Source organism: Chiloscyllium plagiosum, chromosome 35 (genome assembly GCF_004010195.1).
Source record: "Chiloscyllium plagiosum isolate BGI_BamShark_2017 chromosome 35, ASM401019v2, whole genome shotgun sequence".
Classification (NCBI taxonomy): domain Eukaryota; kingdom Metazoa; phylum Chordata; class Chondrichthyes; order Orectolobiformes; family Hemiscylliidae; genus Chiloscyllium; species Chiloscyllium plagiosum.
The window spans coordinates 4,069,611-4,087,869 of NC_057744.1; the positions used below are offsets into that span (position 1 = coordinate 4,069,611).

General features: G+C 40.9%; 1 protein-coding gene across 2 annotated transcripts in view; it reads left to right on the plus strand.

The window, feature by feature from the left end:
• The window catches only part of ube4a (ubiquitination factor E4A (UFD2 homolog, yeast)), a 58,567-nt gene that overhangs the window by 35,502 nt on the left and 4,806 nt on the right, over positions 1-18,259 (plus strand). For both annotated transcript variants that reach the window (XM_043676496.1, XM_043676497.1), the window contains exons 13-18: positions 2,613-2,800; positions 9,452-9,552; positions 10,613-10,726; positions 11,403-11,577; positions 14,255-14,435; positions 15,416-15,563. In XM_043676496.1, the coding sequence (XP_043532431.1) occupies positions 2,613-2,800; positions 9,452-9,552; positions 10,613-10,726; positions 11,403-11,577; positions 14,255-14,435; positions 15,416-15,563 (907 nt within the window). The remainder of the gene's footprint in view (positions 1-2,612; positions 2,801-9,451; positions 9,553-10,612; positions 10,727-11,402; positions 11,578-14,254; positions 14,436-15,415; positions 15,564-18,259) is intronic.

Here is an 18,259-nt window from a genome sequence, read left to right on the forward strand (position 1 = left end):
GAATTTAGTCTGCAATTTGAGAGGGAGAAGATAGAATCAGAGATAATAGTTTTACAGCTGAATAAAGGCATTGAAAAAGAGGCATGAGGGATGAGCTGGATAGATTTGACTGGGAGAGGTGCCAAGCAGGAAAGAAAGTGGAACATCAATTGCAGGAGCTTCTGGAAGTAATTCAGGAGACACAGCAGAGATTCATCCTGAGAGAAAAGAAGTGTGGAATGGGGAAGATGAGGCAACAATGGCTGATGAGAGAAGTCAGGGATATCAGAAAAGCAAAAGAGAAAGCATATAAGGTGGCGAAGGGCAGTGGGAAACCAGAGGATTGAGAAGCTTACAAAAACCAACAGAGGGCAACTAAAAAAAAGGAAGGAGAAGATTAAATATGTGTGTAAGCTAGCCAGTGATATAATGGAAGGACTGTAAAAGTTTATTTAGATATATAAAGGGCAAAAGTGGACTTGGGCCAATTGAAAATGATACTGCAGTGATAGTACTGGGGAACAAAGAAATGGCTGAGCAACTGAATAATTACTTTGTGTCAGTCTTTACAGTGGAAGACGAGTAATTTCCCAAAAATTCAAGAGAGTGAGGGATAGAGCTGAGTATGGTGGCCATTGCCAAGGAGAAGGTGTTGGCAAAACTGAATGGCCCGAAGGTGGACCAGATGGACTACACCCCAAGTTCTAAGGGAGATAGCTGAAGGGATAATGGTGATCTTTTAGGAATTGCTAGAATCAGGGAGGGTCCCAGAGGACTGGAAAGTTGTTAATGTGATACCCCTGTTTGAAAAGGGAGTAAGGCAAAAGACAGAAAATTACAGACCACTTAGCCTAACCTCGGTTGTTATAAGATCCTGGACTCCATTGTGAAGGGCGAGATTTCTGAATACTTGGAAATGTATGGTAAAATAGGACAAAGTCAGCATTGTTTCATCAGGGGAGGTCATGCCTGATAAATCTGCTAGAATTCAATGATGAAATAACAGGTAGGTTAGACCATGGTGTACCAATCAGTGTCATCTACCTGGACTTCAAGAAGGCCTTTGACAAGGTGCTATACAAGAGGCTACTGAGTAAGATAAGGGCCCATGGTGTTAGAGGCAAGATTGTAGCAGCTTGGCTGTCTAGCAGGAGATAAAAGGGTCCTTCTCAGGATGGCAGCCCGTGACAAGTGGTGTTCTGCAAGGCTCAGTGCTGAGACCACAAATTTTCATTTTATACATTAACGATCTAGATGAAGGAACTGAGGGCATTCTGGCTACGTTTACAGACAATATAAAGATAGGTAGAGGAACAGGTAGTATCGAGGAGGTGGGGAAGTTGCAAAAGGATTTGGACAGGTTAGGAGAGAGGGCAAAGAAGCAGCAGGTGGAGTGCAATATGGAAACTTGAGAGGTCATGGACTTTGGTAGGAAGAATAGAGCCAGGGAGGAGAAAATGGGGAGAAAATTCAGAAGTCTGAAGTGCAAAGAGACTTGGAGGTTCTTGTTCAGGATTCTCTCAAGGTAAACTTGCATGTTGAGTCAGTAATTAGGAAGGCAAAGCAATGGTGCCATTTATTTTGAGAGGACTTGAATATAAAAGTAGGGATGTACTTCTGAGGCTCTAGAAGGCTCTGGTCAGGTCTAATTGGAGTATTGTGCGCAGTTTTGGGCCCCACATCTCAGGAAGGATGTACTGGCCCTGGAGTGTGTTCAGAGGAGGTTCATGAAAATGGTCCCAGGAATGAAACGCTTAACATATGAGGAATGTTTGAGGCCTCTGAGTCTATACGCAATGGAGTTTAGAAGGATGAAGGGGGATCTAATAGAAAATTACAAGATACTGATTGTCCTGGATAGAGTGGATGTTGGGAAGATCTTTCCATTGGTAAGACCAGGGCCTGAGGGCACAGCCTTGAGTAAAGGGAAGACCTCTTAGAACGAAGCTGAGGAGAAACTTATTCAGCCAGAGATTGGTGCATCGATGGAATTCACTGCCACAGAAGCTGTGGAGGTCAGGACGTTGAGTATGTTGAAGACTGAGATAGATAGGTTCTTGATTGTCAAGGTGATCAAGGGTTACGGGGAGATTAGGGATAAGAAACTTATCAGCTATGATTGAATGGCCAGAGCAGACGTGATGGGCTGAATGGCCTGACTTCTGCTCTTTTGTCTTATGGTCTTATGTTCCTGAAAAAAAGCATACAAGAAAAGATGTTCTCTGCAGTAAAATTTGCAGCAATGAGGGTTACACAAAGATCTTTTAATCTGTAATATTGGTCCACGTTGTCACTAGATTTTCCAATAAGTTCAAGTTTGGACTTTTGAAGTTGGTGAAAGGTGTAAAAGAAGTATTATAGGCCTGTGGGATTTTAACAGCTTAACTGAGTTAAACATATTACACCAAGGCCTAAAATATTTTTATTAAATTTTTGTATTAAAATATTTTTCAATAATGTATTTAAGGCACGACACCCAAAAAGCCTTCCAACAAGACTAATTGATTATTTTGTGAGATTTTTAATTGTTCAATTTAATTTGTCTGTGCAGTCTAAGTCTGAATAACTGGATTATGTTTGTTGCTTGATCAAAACACCTTTTTCTTTCCTTCCCTCCTTGTGTTCTCTCTTAGGATGAAGAACCCTCACTTGCGAGCGAAGCTGGCTGAGGTCCTTGAGGCTGTGATGCCTCACATGGAGCAAGTGCAGAACCCAATGATCAGCAGCATGTTCCACCGGCAACGTGTCTTCAGCTCATACCAGCACGCACACTATCTCGCTGAAGCACTTATCAAAGTGTTTGTGGACATTGAATTTACAGGTAGGTTTGAAACATAGAGTAAATGCCAGAGTTATAATGTTTACTCGACTTTTAAAGTTCTTCTTTGGCTGTGAAGCACAATTGGAATGCCCTGACTTTGAGAGAGGCACAATATGAACAAAACCATTCCACTTTATGAGAGAGTAAATTTCTCTTTTCCAACAGAACTGCCGGAATTAAGTTAATACTTTCATTAATTGCATTGATTTCTCAGAGAGAATGAAATTTGATTTCTATGCGCACAGCCTTGTCCATGTGCAGTCACTGTGGCATGTAAACCCAGAACAACACACCAGGAAGAGAGAATGCAGGGCAAGTGCAACAAGAGTTATATGCAAGACAAGCATTCTGACAGGGATTAATGCTAAAGTGTTCAGAATGTAGATACCTGAGTACACTGGGTTATAAGACTTGAATAAATGAGTGTGCAGACTAAGCTGGAGTACTAGAGATTGCAGAACACAACTCTTTTAGATTTGCCTTAATTGTACAGGATCTTGGGTACTTTTGTCTCTGCCATGCATCTCTACCTTTACCCTGACCAAGAAGGAAAAAGTAGATCATCATGGCACAAGTTCAAAACTGCCTTATCTTGTCAAGTTTAAATCGAGTATAGATAATAAATACTTAAAAGGCATTTAAAAAAAACACAGCTGACTCAATTCTCATATGATTGCATAATGTTACAAAGCCAGGCATGTTCCACCTGGCTCATACTTACACTTTCATATCTTTGCTAGAGTCATCCTGTGGTTGTGCTAATGGCCAATGAATGCAGATTACTCAGAGACAGTAACTGTAGAAGCATCAACTGTACTAAAGCTAATTTTAGTTAAAGTTAACAAAAGAAGCTTTTGCTTCTACATATTAACACTTTTTAAAAACAAGAAGGACCACACAAACACCACATTCAGACCCTGTTCTATGCTATGAGAATTGTTCTCAGTTAGGACAGCAGCAAGAGAATTAAAATTAACATATCTTCTGGATTAGATAGAAAATAAAATCAGGCGGAACAGCTCCAGGAAATGTATATGCAGATTTTGACTGAGAGCAGGATTGGCAAGGTTGTGATGTTTACGGCCATTACGGGGAGGCGGTGGAGTAATGGTAATCCAGAGCTTCAGGCTAATGATCTGGGGAGATGGATTTGAATCCCACCATGGAAGAGGAGGAAATTTAAATTCAATAAAATCTAGAATTATGAAAGCTAGCCTAATAGACTATTTTCACTTACCATTAGAAGAAAAACCCATCTAGTTCACTAATGTCCTCCTGGGAAGGAGATATGTCATCCTCAGTAGTTGTGAGAATAGAAAAACAGATGAAGATGGTTCTGAATTTAAAGAGCAAGTCAGAGAACGAGGTAACTCTGAAGAATTAGTCCCCATGCATTGAAATAAATGTAATTTTACAGGTAAAGCAGATAAACTCAGAGCTTGTATGGGAACATGGGACTGGGACATTTCAGCTATTGGGGGAAACATGGCTGAGGGAGGGTCAATACCAGCAGCTAATGTTCCACAGTTTAGATGCTATAGGAAGGATGGAATGAGGGGCAAGAGTGGAGAGAGGGTAGCATTTTTGATTAAGGGAAACATGATAGTTGTGCTTCACTGAAGCTATATGTATGGAACTCAGAAATAAGAAGGGGATCAAAGTTTGGGAGAAGATTCGTAGCTCGGGTGCTCGTTGTTATGGTTCTGTTCGCCGAGCTGGGAATTTGTGTTGCAGACGTTTCATCCCCTGTCTAGGTGACATCCTCAGTGCTTGGGAGCTCCTGTGAAGCGCTTCTGTGATGTTTCCTCCGGCATTTATAGTGATTTGTACCTGCCGCTTCTGGTTGTCAGTTCCAGCATATGACAAGCAACATGAGTTCGACTAGGACAACACTACTATTATAGGACAAGCCAAACAGAGAACAGCCAGGGAATTCCTAGAGGTATGGCACTCATCCACAGATTCAATCAATAAGCACATCGACCTGGACCCAATATACCGACCACTGCAGCGGACAGCTGGAACTGACAACCGGAAGCGGCAGAGACAAACCACTATAAATGCCGGAGGAAACATCACAGAAGCGCTTCACAGGAGCTCCCAAGCACTGAGGATGTCACCTAGATAGGGGACAAAACGTCTGCAACACAAATTCCCAGCTCGGCGAACAGAACCACAACAATAAGAAGGGGATGATCACCTTGATGGGATGGTACTGTAGGTCTCCTATCTTCAAGCCAGTTTTGTATCCAGTTGACTCATTCCCCCTGGATTCCATTTGATCTAACCATGCTAACCAGGCTACCATACAGAACCATGTTGAATGTCTTGCTGAAGTCCATATAGACAATGGCTACTGCTTTGTCTTCATCAGTCTTCTTTGTAACTTCTTAATCAACCTTAATCAAGTCAGTGATACATGATTTCCCACTCTCAAAGCCAAGTTGACTGTCCCTAATCAGTCCTTGCCTTTCCAAATGCATGTAAATCCTGTTCCTCAGAATCCTCTCCAACAACTTACCCACCACTGATGTCAGGCTCACCGGTCAATAGTTCCCTGGCTTTTCCACACCACCTTTCTTAAATAGCGGCACCAAATTAGCCACTCTCCAGTTTTTCTGCACCTCACCCATGGCTATCCATGATACAAATATCTCAGCGAGTGGCTGAGCATTCTCTTCTCTAGCTGGTGATGTTGTGGAACGGAGAGACGTTCAGGTCCATAGTTCTTTGAAGGTTATGTCACAGGTGGTTAAAATGGTGTTTAGCATGCTTGCCTTCATTGCTCAGACCATTGAGCATAGGAGATGTTTGTATAGGACATTGGTGGGGCCACTTTTGGAGTACGGTGTCCAGTTCTGATCACCCTGCTATGGGAAGGATATTATTAAATTGGAGATGGTTCAGAAAAGATTTACCAGGATGTTGCCAGAGAGTGAGTTAAAAAAATAGGCTGGATAGGCTCAAACTTTTTTTGCTGGAGTATAGGAGCTTTAAGGGGTTATCTTATAGAGGTTTATAAAATCATGAGAGGTATGGATAAAGTGACAAGCAAATATCTTTTCCCGAGGGTGAGGGAGTTCAAAACGTGGAGGCATACCTTTAAGGTGAGAGGAGTAAAATTTAAAAAGAACCTGAGGGGCAGCTTTTTCACACAGTGATTTGTATGTGGAATGGACTGCCAGAGGAAGTGGTAGATGTAGGTATAGTTACAACATTTAAGAGACATTTAGTTAGGTACATGAGTAGAAAAGGTTTAGAAGGGTATGGTCCAAAATGAAGGCAAATGGGACTCGTATAGTTTAGGAAACTTGATCGGCATGGACGAGTTGGAACAAGTGTCTGTTTCCGTGCCCTATGAATCTGAGATCATGGCTGATCTGTTAATCCCCAACCCACGTTCTTGCCTTTTCTCCATAACCATTGCATCCCTTCCTGATTAAAAATTTGTGCATCTCAGCCTTGAATATATTTAGCGACCTTAATACTGCTATGGACCAAATCAGAACCCCTTCAAGTATGTCCAGGAGATAGCTTATACCCTGACTTATTTAAGGGAAGTGTAAGGTGCTGTGTTCCAGATGTAATTTGATTGGTCACATCACTTGACTTTAAGCAAAGCACATTTTATTCTTACCTCAGATTAAACAACAAACAGAAGAAAGAATTGGAAAACGTAACAGAATAATAGATTGTTTAACGACTGAACAGTAACTATTCCAATGCAGTAACATCCCATAAACACACCGTTGGCAAAGGCAAATTCAGTAAAATAGATTGTCTCACATTTGATGTGTCTCTGGTTCACAAAAAACCCCACAAAATTGTGCAGAGAGATGTATGGCAGCTTTCACAAGCAACTTCAAAACACCAGCAACTGAAAACTAAACTACAACCCTGGTTCTGTGGGAGCCTGACTCCACCAATTCATGCTGCTTCTATTGTTCGAATGTAAAAACAAAAACCCCAAATCCTCTCAAGCTGTTTACTTTATTGTCTTGGAAGCGTCAACTTGCACTTCTGTTTCAAAACCTCTCCAAAAGTAACCAACACAAATTACACCTCTTTAGATTAGATTCCCTACAGTGCGGAAACAGGACCTTCTGCCCATGCAGTCCACACCGACTCTCCGAAGAGTAACCCACCCAGACCCATTTCCCTCTGACTAATGCACTTTTCAGTATGGGCAATTTAGCTTGACCAATTTACCTGACCTGCACATCTTTGGACTGTGGGAGGAAACCGGAGTACCCGGAGGAAACCCTCGCAGACACTGGGAGAATGTGTAAACTCCACATAGACTGTCACCTGAGGTTGCAATTGAACCTGGGACCCTGGTGCTGTGAGGCAGCTGTGCTAACCACTGAGCCACCATGCTGCCCCAAATCATAGTATTGTCACAATACATAATACTCAACAGCGCTTGCTGGTAAAGTATTGCACAGATTCGCTACACTGAGAGAGAAGATATCCCTCCTCATCTCTGTGTTAGATGAGTGTCCCTTTATTCTGAGATTATACTCTCCGTTCCTCGACTGGAGAGCACAACCTTTCTGCATTTACTCTGTCAAGTTCCCTAAGAACCTTGTATGTTTCAATTAGTTTGCCTCTCATTCTTCTAAATTCCAAAGGGTGCACAGGCTTTCTTATAAAACATGTTCTCCATTACCGGTATCAGCCTGGTGAACCTCCTTGGACTCTCCAATATCAGTATATTTGCTTGCATAAGGCATCTACAATTAAATAAGTATTCCAGCAGACGTCTAACTAGTGCTTCATAGATCTTTACAAAATTTCCAAACTTTTATACTCCATTCCCTTTGAAAAAAAACCAACATTTCATTTGCCTTCCTTATTACCCGCTGAACTTGGATACTAGCTTTTCATGATTCATTGTCAAGGATTCCCAGACCCTTCTGTTCTGTAGCTTTCTGCCATGTTTCTCCATTTAAAAATATATATAGCTTCTCTATCTGCTAAAGTGTATAAATTCACATTTCCCAACATTATATTCCACCTGTCAAATGTTTGCCCACTCACTTAAATCGGCCTATATCCCTCAGCAGACTCTGTGTCATTGTCAAAAAGTGTGGCACTGGAAAAGCACAGCCAGTCAGGCAGGGTCTGAGGAGCAGGAGATTCGACATTTCGAGCATAAGCTCTTCATCAGGAATGTCATTCCTGAGGAAGAGGTTATGCTCGAAACATTGGTTCTCCAGCTGTTTGGATGCTGCCTGACCGGCTGTGCTTTTCCAGTGCCACACTTTTTTACTCTGATTTCCAGAATCTGCAGCTCTCACTTTCCTCTGTGTCATTGTCACCAGTTGTCTTCCCACTTATTTTTGGGTCATGTGCAAACTTGCCGATTTGTACATCCATTCTCCTGCTTTAATGCCTGAGCTTCTCTAAATACTTAATTGTGATTGGGAAATTACTGAGCAGGAGCTAAGTATTTCCATGCAAGATAATTGAAAGGGAGACTGTACTCATTCAGCCTTCCCTGGAAATGAATGAATGTGGCTTCGGCTGGTGAATGGTAATGGGTCACCAGAGATGTAGAGTGGCAGAAAGGTTATATTAAAAGTGTTACTGGGACCAGTGATGACTTTGTTCAGACCCACTCATGAAGTCACAAAACATTTAAGACCAAGTGCTAAGTCAAGCCCACATGACAGAGTCACAGATGTACAGACTCTTCACTCCTAATTGTCCACGCCGATCAGATATCCTAAATTAATCCAACTTTTGGCCCATATCCCTTCAAATCTTTCCTATTCATATACACATCCGGATGCCTTTTAAATGTTGTAATTGTACCAGCCTTCACCACTTCCTCTGGCAGTTCTTCCGTGCACACACCACCCTCTGCGTGAAAAAGTTGCCCCCTCAGGTTCCCTTTTAAAGATTTCCCCCCTTGCCTTAAACCTGTGCCCTCTGGTTTTGGACTCCCCTACCCTGGAGAAAAGACCTTAACTATTCACTCTATTCACGGCCCTCACGATTTTATAAACTTCTATAAGGTCAATCCTCAGTCTCCACCACTCCAGGGAGATTAGCCAGCCTATTCAGCCTCTCCCTATCTGAGGATTGTGTAACAAAGAAAGATGAAAGGAAAGTTGGTTGTCAGGAGTGAAACAGAATAACAGAAAGAGGATCACATCTTCATAAAGTAGGGAAGGGTATGGAAAAGGTAAATCCAGAGTGTCATATAAACTCTCCGATAACAATAGGAGATATGATTGCATGATCAGGTTTCAGAAAGGTAAGGTAGGACTGAAGTTTGAATTCTTCTTGTGTTTACAATTTTAAATAGTTTCGGTACATTAAAGAAAAACCTAGTATTAAAAATGTGTGATACTCTGGCCTGTGGGAGCGATGAAGGTTTGGCAAGAATAATGAGCAAATATTGGTAGAATCTCATCTCTGTCTGAAATTTCAGTAAGTTGGCAGCAGATGAACATCAGATTACCAGTGCTGCTGGAACCAATACTGGATGATGGCCTGTGTTCCAGAGATCTGCCTTTTCCGTCATGTATTCTCCTTTATTAGTCAGTTTCCACTGACAACTTGAACTTGTCAGCTAATGCCAAACAATGAGAGTCCAGATTTAATTCTGAAAATGATCACTGTTAATGTTTCATCTGCTTCTAGGTGACCCACATCAGTTTGAACAGAAGTTTAACTACAGGCGGCCCATGTATCCTATCCTAAAATATATGTGGGGATATGATCACTACAGGCAAAGCATCAAGGTCCGTCTAATTTTAATTGAATGTATTTTCTTATCCCATCAAATTGTGTATTAAGTATGCTTTTTAAATTCAATCCATTTGAACTATTTTAGATACATAATACCCTTTGAGGTATGTTATGATATACCTCTGGAGCAAATTGGATCTGAACCTGGTTCAGAGGCAGGGACACTGATACTGACACTGCACCACAAGCGCTTTCTCCTTCAATTTTATTCTACTGTCAAGATTGAAATGAGGTGTAGTTATGCATTTTATGCCCAGAACTAAATAATTGAGTTAATGATATTTATCTTTAACCAACACAGACTAACACTTTTGCTCACATTCTGTGGGATTTGTAGTCTAGTCATAGCAAGCATTAAAAAAAAAAGGACAGCGGAGGAGGAGGGAATGAAGACCATGGAAATTCCATCATCGTTTCTAGCAGGGATCTTCTCATTGGCTTCTCAGATCATAATCTGTACATTGAAGTGTGCGTGGCTTCTTTTAAAGCACAATGCTATTGAAAAACACCCGTTGAGTCAATTGCACTGGTTGTATGTGGGTAATACACAGAAAACTACCTGTCAAGTTTGCTTTGAGTTTAGAGCAGTTTGGCTCATTGTCTAACTAGCTTGAAATTTGACCAGATGCTCTTGATTTAGAATCCCAGAGCAGGGCTATGTAGCCAGTATGGGAAATTGATTGCCACACTCATGCCGCAAGGGATGCTTTCTAATCTTGGGATGCAAGGCTAAGGTTGGATTCAGTAGGATTGAGTAGGATGTTGTATTTCTGCTTGTCTTGGAGTGCCGAAAGCAGCTGATTCATGCCAGTCCTGGAAAGTGTTGCATTCGTCAAAACCAATTTCCTTCATCTTGAAAAAGGCAAACATTTAAATTTAATGAACAGGAGCATTAACCTTGATGTGGTATTGAAGGTCCTCCAAGAAGTTCTGATCTACAGTCTAAGCACTTTTTGTATGCAATTCTGTCAACAAGTTTAGTAATGCAATGGCTTAAGTTGTTAGCAAACTTTCAACTATGAATTATTTGTCCTGTTTGTGTTTACCTTGCAGAGTTTAGCTGACTATGCATTTGACAATTTGGAAGCAATGAACCCTCCTCTTTTCCTCCGATTTCTGAATTTGCTCATCAATGATGCCATCTTTCTGTTGGATGAAGCTATCCAGGTAGATTAGTGTTTTTATTCTTGTTTTAACATTATTCTGGTGCATACTTGTCTCTCCTCACATTAAGAAAACAAGATGAAGACACAGAGTGATCAATTTAATAACATATTATTTTCCACCTTTCTTTCCCCCTCTTCTCGACTCATTATTGGGACTCAGTTACCCAAGGGTTCCCTCTAAAATAGCAATTCTTAATTTGAGTGGCATCAGACTGTTGGATTGTTGAGGGGACCGTAGTTGAGCCTAGTCAGACATCTGCACTTTCCATCTAGAGTTCCCAGATGGTTCAGGGCAGGCTGATTTTGTTTTTCTTTCTTCCTTAGTCTTGGCATGATGGGGGTGGTGATGATAATGCCTCAAGTAATTCCTTGGTTGAAATTGACTAAAGCATGGATTTGCAAGTGTTACTTTCCCCTCTGTAAAGTTTGGGACTGCATCACATGGTGTATTTCACCAGTAAACCAGTGGAGCAACTGAAGCGGCGATAAACAGTTGCATTGAAAGAAGAGTCGTTCGGTAGAAATTAGCAAGTAAGATAATTGCAGCAAACTGCCAAGTGATCTTACCGACTGGAAATTAACGTTGTTTTGATTCTGTCTCCATAGCATTTTCAGTTTGAAAGTTGTGCATGAACTAGTTTGTTATTTGAAGGATTTTATTTTGTTAAACTTTGCAGTATTTAAGCAAGATTAAGATCCAGCAGATTGAGAAGGATAGAGGAGAATGGGATAACTTGCCCACCGAAGCTCGGAGGGAAAAGGAGGGCAACCTTCAAATGTTTGGGCAGCTGGCTCGCTTCCATAACATTATGTCTAATGAAACGATCGGTACTTTGGCATTCCTTACTTCAGGTCAGTACATTTGAAATGAAGTAAAAACAAGTGGAGTGGAGCTTTGGGATTTGACATGATGTTGAAAGGTTATGTCTTTAAGGGTTTTTGTACACACCAGGCAGATTTGCGTCTCCTGTTGTTTGCAGGCTGAGTGCCTGATAAATCTGCAGGGGTTGTAAAATATGGAATTTTTTTTAAGCAGTTGAGAAGAACAAAATGTGATACAATGACGTTCAATTCACCAACTTAGAAATTGTTGTAGTCTAGAATACATTGCCTAAAATAGCAGCAGTAACAGATTTAGCAGTAACTTTCATAAGACAATTGGATAATAGCATAAATTAAGAGAAAATGCAAGTTTTCTGGTGAAAGAATAGGAGTCAAGGATTAACCAGATTATTCTTTCACAGAGCTAGCACAGGCAAGATGAGCCGAGTTCTCGCCTCCTGTAGTTTATGACTCTATAAAATTGAAAGGAAAATTAACTTTAAAATATGTAATAAAAACTGAAAGAACTATGGATGCTGGAAATTGGAAACAAAAACAAATTGCTGGAAAAGCTCAGCAGGACTGGCAGCATCTGTGGGGAGAAATCAGAGTTAACGTTTCAGGTCCAGAGACCCTTCCTCAGAACTTGGTCACTGGACCCCAAACGTTAACTCTAATTTCTCTCCTCAGATGCTGCCAGACCTGCTGAGCTTTTCCAGCAATTTCTGTTTTTGTTTTTAAGATATGTAAGTTCACTCACCTGGAAAGAAATTACTGTAGTACTGATCACAGCACAAATCAAGTATTTTGGTATTAAAACATATCATGGCTGAGAAGTCCCAGGGAGCTGCATAATTTTAAATTACAGTACATTCACTCATGCCATCATCCAGTCTCCCACGAGCTGAGGTTGTGGTGCTTCTGAGGAGCATAAGAAAAGAATTTGATGTAGCAAGGCCACTGATTGAAACATGTATCTGCCCATCTTTTTCTGCAAGCTTCAGCCTATAAAAAATAAAAGGATATAAATTTAGGAAATTAATCCATTTTCTTTTGGGAGGAAATGGGGTTCACATTAGTGTCCACAGCAAGAATCTGAATGGATTTCAAGCCTCCTCGAGATTTGAGCAGTTTATTTGAAACTGTGATCCCAGTATGAAACCTTGCTCAGTAGGAGCACAAGTCAAAGATTGGTGTGCTCCTGAAGGACCAAACCTCATCCCTATATGTGTGCACTTCAACCCGCAATCCACTCTCACCCACCCCAAGTGCTGCCTTGCTGAATTTTCCCCACTTAGTCAGAGTAATTCTCCATCTATCTGTGTGTTTTTTTGATGCCCGAGATAATGGGTCACAATTTTCAGTAAACAATCAACTCTGTTGACATTCCAAGAATGTTCCACCTTGTGAGAGAAATTAGAACCAGGGCATAGCTGTTTAAAGATCCAGGATCTTATTTGAGATTGAGATGAGGAACAAATGTTTTCTCTCAGTGGATCTATGGATTCTGTTCCCCCTGAGTGGTGGAGGGATGGTCATTGAATATTTTTAAAGCAGCATAGATTGACTCCCTTATTAGTGAAGAATTAAAGGTTGTAGGAGTAGGAAGCAAAATAAAGTTGAGGCCACAATTAGATCAGCCATGATCTTGTTGAATGGTAGAGCAGGCTCAAGGAGCCAAATGGCCAAAACCTGCTTCTAGTTTGTATGTTCATAAAACCGATCCTTAGCTCTAGCTGTCTAATGATTCCCACTGAATACAGCGGAAAACAGAAAGGCAATAGGATCAGAGGGCTTGCCATGAAACATAATTCTGTAGTAGAGAAGCATTGCAAAGATGTTCAGGAAAGCTGTGAACATAGAGGCTGCTCCAGAATTAAAGACATCAAATATTTTTTGATATTAATGCTTAAGAATATCTTGAATCATGAAGTATTTTAATTAACTTATAAAGTGAGATTGTAGGTAATGGCCTCCTGTCGAGTATTCATTGCCTTTGCCCAGAATGTACTGTGAATTAACCCCATTTTCTGAAGTAGCTGCCATGAGGCAAGTTCATGTTCCCACTTTTATTGGGGGTCGGTCATGGTGCTATCTCATCACTAATGTGCTATACATTGCTGTTGTGCTACTTTGGTACATAGAACCATATCTGTGCAATATTAGCTATTGTTTATGCTAAAATAGACAATCTCTTATCAGTAAGAGATTATTCAGCCATTTGAAGTTTGCTTTGTCATTCAGTTTGGTTTAATCTGTACCTCAACTCCATTAATTCCCCATGACTCCATATCCCTAGCTATTCATACTCAACTAGGAGGTCCAAAATTTGATTGTTGGACTGTACTGAGTTAGTTGAATTCAGCTTGGCAGCAGTTGGGATGTTGCTGCTGATCTGTGTCTCATGGGTTGGAAAGTGAAAATTCTGACTCTTTTTGTTTTATTCCAAGCCACTGTTTGTTGACCCTGGATATTGAATGCAGATCTGAGCTCAGCTATGACTTTTTCCCCAGTTAAACTGTGTGCCAGCAATTAGGCAAAAGAATGAATAGTGGTCCATTTGGATAATCAATGTATCCTGGAAATTTACTCCAGCAAGAGTTGGCACAAGCTGGAGAGGAAGGATGTTTGGACAAAATATGTTTGTATATGAAAGCTAGCAAAACACTGTAATATTTTAGTTACGTATTATGATTCCCTCTAACAGAAATTAAAGCTTTGTGTGTGCATCCCATTCTTGCTGAGCGGATCATCTCAATGCTGAACTACTTTCTCCAGCACTTAGTTGGACCTAAAATGGGGGCCCTTAAGGTGAAGGACTTCAGTGAGTTTGACTTCAAGCCACAACAGTTGGTGTCTGACATTTGCACCATCTATTTGAACTTGGGGTAAGTGACAACAGTTCAACAAGATACAAATTCCAACTTGTTACAAATTGCTTGACTTGTCTCTGGCTTGGAATATGGCGAGTTAATGCCTAATTACAAAAGACTGTCAGGTGGGTTCTGAGAGCTGAGAATGTTGCAAAATACATAACCTATGGTCTGGCACTTGGAAATGTTCAGTCAACATCAGAGTTATTACTGCAATTAGGAGTCACGATAGTGGAAAGTACAACAAAATAAGTTTCTCCCCTCTCTCACTTCAAATCCTTTCAGTCTCTTTACACATATTCCCTTTCAATTGTTAGGTTAACCTGGATGCTATTTTAACATGCTTTTAAATTACTGCAGTAGTGATTACTTTAAGTTGGATAAGCAAGAGTTTCTTTTCATATGAATATCTGTACATTTGAAATGAATGTATAGATGAAATTAAATGTCATGCTACTGATTGTTTCCGAAGTTTCATACTTTTTACTAGCTGGTTACATATGTGAGAACAGAGCAGAATAACCAACATTAAATGATAATATTGAAATATAAACAAAGTACTCTGGATGCTGTAAATCTGAAACAAAAATCTGAAACAAAAACAGAAGGCATTGGAATACTGAGCAGATTTTGTAGTAGAGAGAGAAACCGTGTTGAATTTCAAATTGAAAATGATTCCTCAGAGCTGAAGAAGAGTCATATTCAACTTGAAATGTGGAGTCTTCTTTGAGATTGGCTTCTGCAATGTGAGTATTTGCTGTTACCTTCACCATTTTGATTCTGTGTTTGGAATGCCATTGTTTAAATGCACAAACATGCATACCATAACATTCCATATCTAAATTTTTATTTTTACTTACTGGGCAAGACTGCAAGTACAATAAATTTACTCGCCCTGTCCTTGATATTTAGGATTGAAGCCAAGTAAAATATTTAGAAATAATTGGCTGCCTTAGCTACTCATTCTAAACTCCTCCCTCATGTTCTTCTATCAGAGTGAAAGAGAGTTTCTGTGCCACTGTACCAAAGGATGGGCGTTCCTATTCCCCAATGTTGTTTGCACAGACTGTGAGGGTGCTGAAGAAGATCAACAAACCAGGCAACATGATCATGGCTTTCAGTGAACTGGCTGATAAAGTAAAGGTATGTCATGACAATGTTGTATGTGATAGTCCCTTTAAGAATGAATCAGGATATCTGACAGAAATAACAGAAAACAACTGATCCTATTGGATGCATACATCTCAGGGCTGATTTTCGGACTCTTGTGACACAGTGTTGGTGTCTCTATCACTGAGCCAGAAGATTCAGGTTCAAGTCCTGCCTGTTCCTGAAGTATGTACTAACACCTCTGAACAGGTTGATTTAAAAATATTTAAGGGCTCGTTTTAGGGCTCTTGTGACACAGTGGTAATGTCTCTGCCTCTGAGTCCAGAGACCTGGGTTCAGGTTCTGCTTGCTCTAGAGGTGTGCAATAACACCTCTGATCAGGTTGAGTAGAAAATCTAAGAGCTGATTTTCTGTAATGGGGAAGTTGGTTAGGAAGAGGAGAGAAAAGGCTGGTGGTTGGGAAATAAGCAATGTAAATAAACTGTTATGTAAAACAGACTGACTCAAACTTAAAGTCAGAGGGATGTACAGCACGGAAACAGATCCTTCGATCCAACTCGTCCATATCCCAAACTAATCTAGTTCCATTTGCCAGCACTTGGCCCATATCCTTCTAAACCGTTCCTTTTCATATAACTATCCAGATGCCTTTTAAATGTTGCAAGTATACCAGCCTCTACCACTTCCTCTGGCAGCTCATTCCATACACGCACCACCCTTTGTGTGAAAAAGCCACCCGTTAGGTCCCTTTTATATCTTTCCCCTCTCACCCTCAATCTATGCCTTTTAGTTTGGACTCCCCCAACCCAGGGAAAAGAATTTGTCTATTTATCCTATCCATTCCCCTCATGATTTTATAAAGCTCTATAAGGTCATCCCTCAGCCTCCGACGCTCCAGGGAAAACAGCCCCAGCCTGTTCAACCTCTTGCTATAGCTCAAGTCCTCCAACCCTGGCAATATCCTTGTAAATTTTTTCTGAACCCTTTCCAGTTTCACAACATCATTCTGATAGGAAGGAGACCAGAATTGCATGCAGTATTCCACAGTGGCCTAACCAATGTCTTGTACATGACCTCCCAACTCCTGTACTCAATACTCTGACCAATAAAGGAAAGCATAGCAAATGCCTTCTTCACTATCCTATCTGCCTGCCACTCTACTTCCAAGGAACTTTGAACTTGCACTACAAAGCAACACTCCCTAGAACCTTACCATTAAGTGTATAAGTCCTGCTAAGATTTGATTTCCCAAAAAGCCGCACCTTGCATTTATCTAAATTAAACTCCATCTGCCACTTCTCAGCCCATTGGCCCATCTGATTAAGATCCCGTTACTAACTATACCTCTTATGCTCACATCCAAATCATTTATATAAATGACGAAAAGTAGTGGACCCAGCACCGATCCTTGTGGCACTCCACTGGTCACAGGCCTCCAGTCTGAAAAACAACTCTCCACCACCACCTTCTGTCTTCTACCTTTGAGCCGGTTCTGTGTCCAAATGGCTAGTTCTCCCTGTATTCCATGAGATCTAACCTTGCTGACCAGTCTCCCTTGGGAAACCTTGTCGAACGCCTTACTGAAGTCCACATAGATCATGTCCACCGCTCTGCCCTAATCAATCCTCTTTGTTACTTCTTCAAAAAACTCAATAAATTTCGTGAGACATGATTTCCCACGCACAAAGCCATGTTGATAATCCCTAATCAGTCCTTGCTTTTCCAAATACATGTACATCCTGTCCCTCAAGATTCCCTTCAACAACTTGCCCACCACCGACGTCAGGCTCACTGGTCTGTAGTTCCCTGGCTTGTCCTTACCACCCTTTTTAAACAGTGGCACCACGTTAGCCAACCTGCAGTCTTCCGGCACCTCACCTGTATCTATCGATGATACAAAGATCTCAGCAAGAGGCCCAGCAATCACTTCCCTAGCTTTCCACAGAGTTCTAGAGTACACCTGATCAGGTCCTGGGGATTTATCCACCTTTATGCCTTTCAAGACATCCAGCGCTTCCTCCTCTGTAATCTGGACATTTTTTCAAGATGTCACCATCTACTTATCCACATTCTTTCTTCTCCATAGTAAACACTAATGCAAAATACTTGTTTGGTATCTTCCCCCATCTCCTCCGGCTCTACACAAAGGCTGCCTTACTGATCTTTGAGGTGCCCTATTCTCTCCCTAGTTATCCTTTTGTCCTTAATGCATTTGTAAAAACCCTTTAGGTTCTTCTTAACCCTATTTGCCAATGTTGTCTCATGTCCCTTTCTTGCCCTCCTGATTTCCCTCTTAAGTATACTCCTATTGCCTTTATCTCTTCTAAGAATTCACTTGATCTCTCCTGTCTATACCTGACATGTGCTTCCTTCTTTTTCTTAACCAAACCCTCAATTTAACTGGTCTTCCTGCTTTAGTAAATAGATACCAGCAGTATGTCATGGATAATTCCTTGACTTTACTGCCACTGAAATTTACAGAGGGCACAATGTCTGAATGAAAGAGCATTTTACAGGCCTCATTGACATTACTATGAGAAACTGTATTATCAGCCCCACCATGGTATACTTGCATCAGGAGTCAGCTTCAAATTTTCACCCCACAAATTAATATCTTACTTACCAGTACTTTATAACTGTGTGCAAGGGGTCAAACAAACAGTACAAGCTGTGTTTAAGGCGGTGTTTAAGATGCACTCACTCTTTGTGTCACATGCTAATGGTATTTC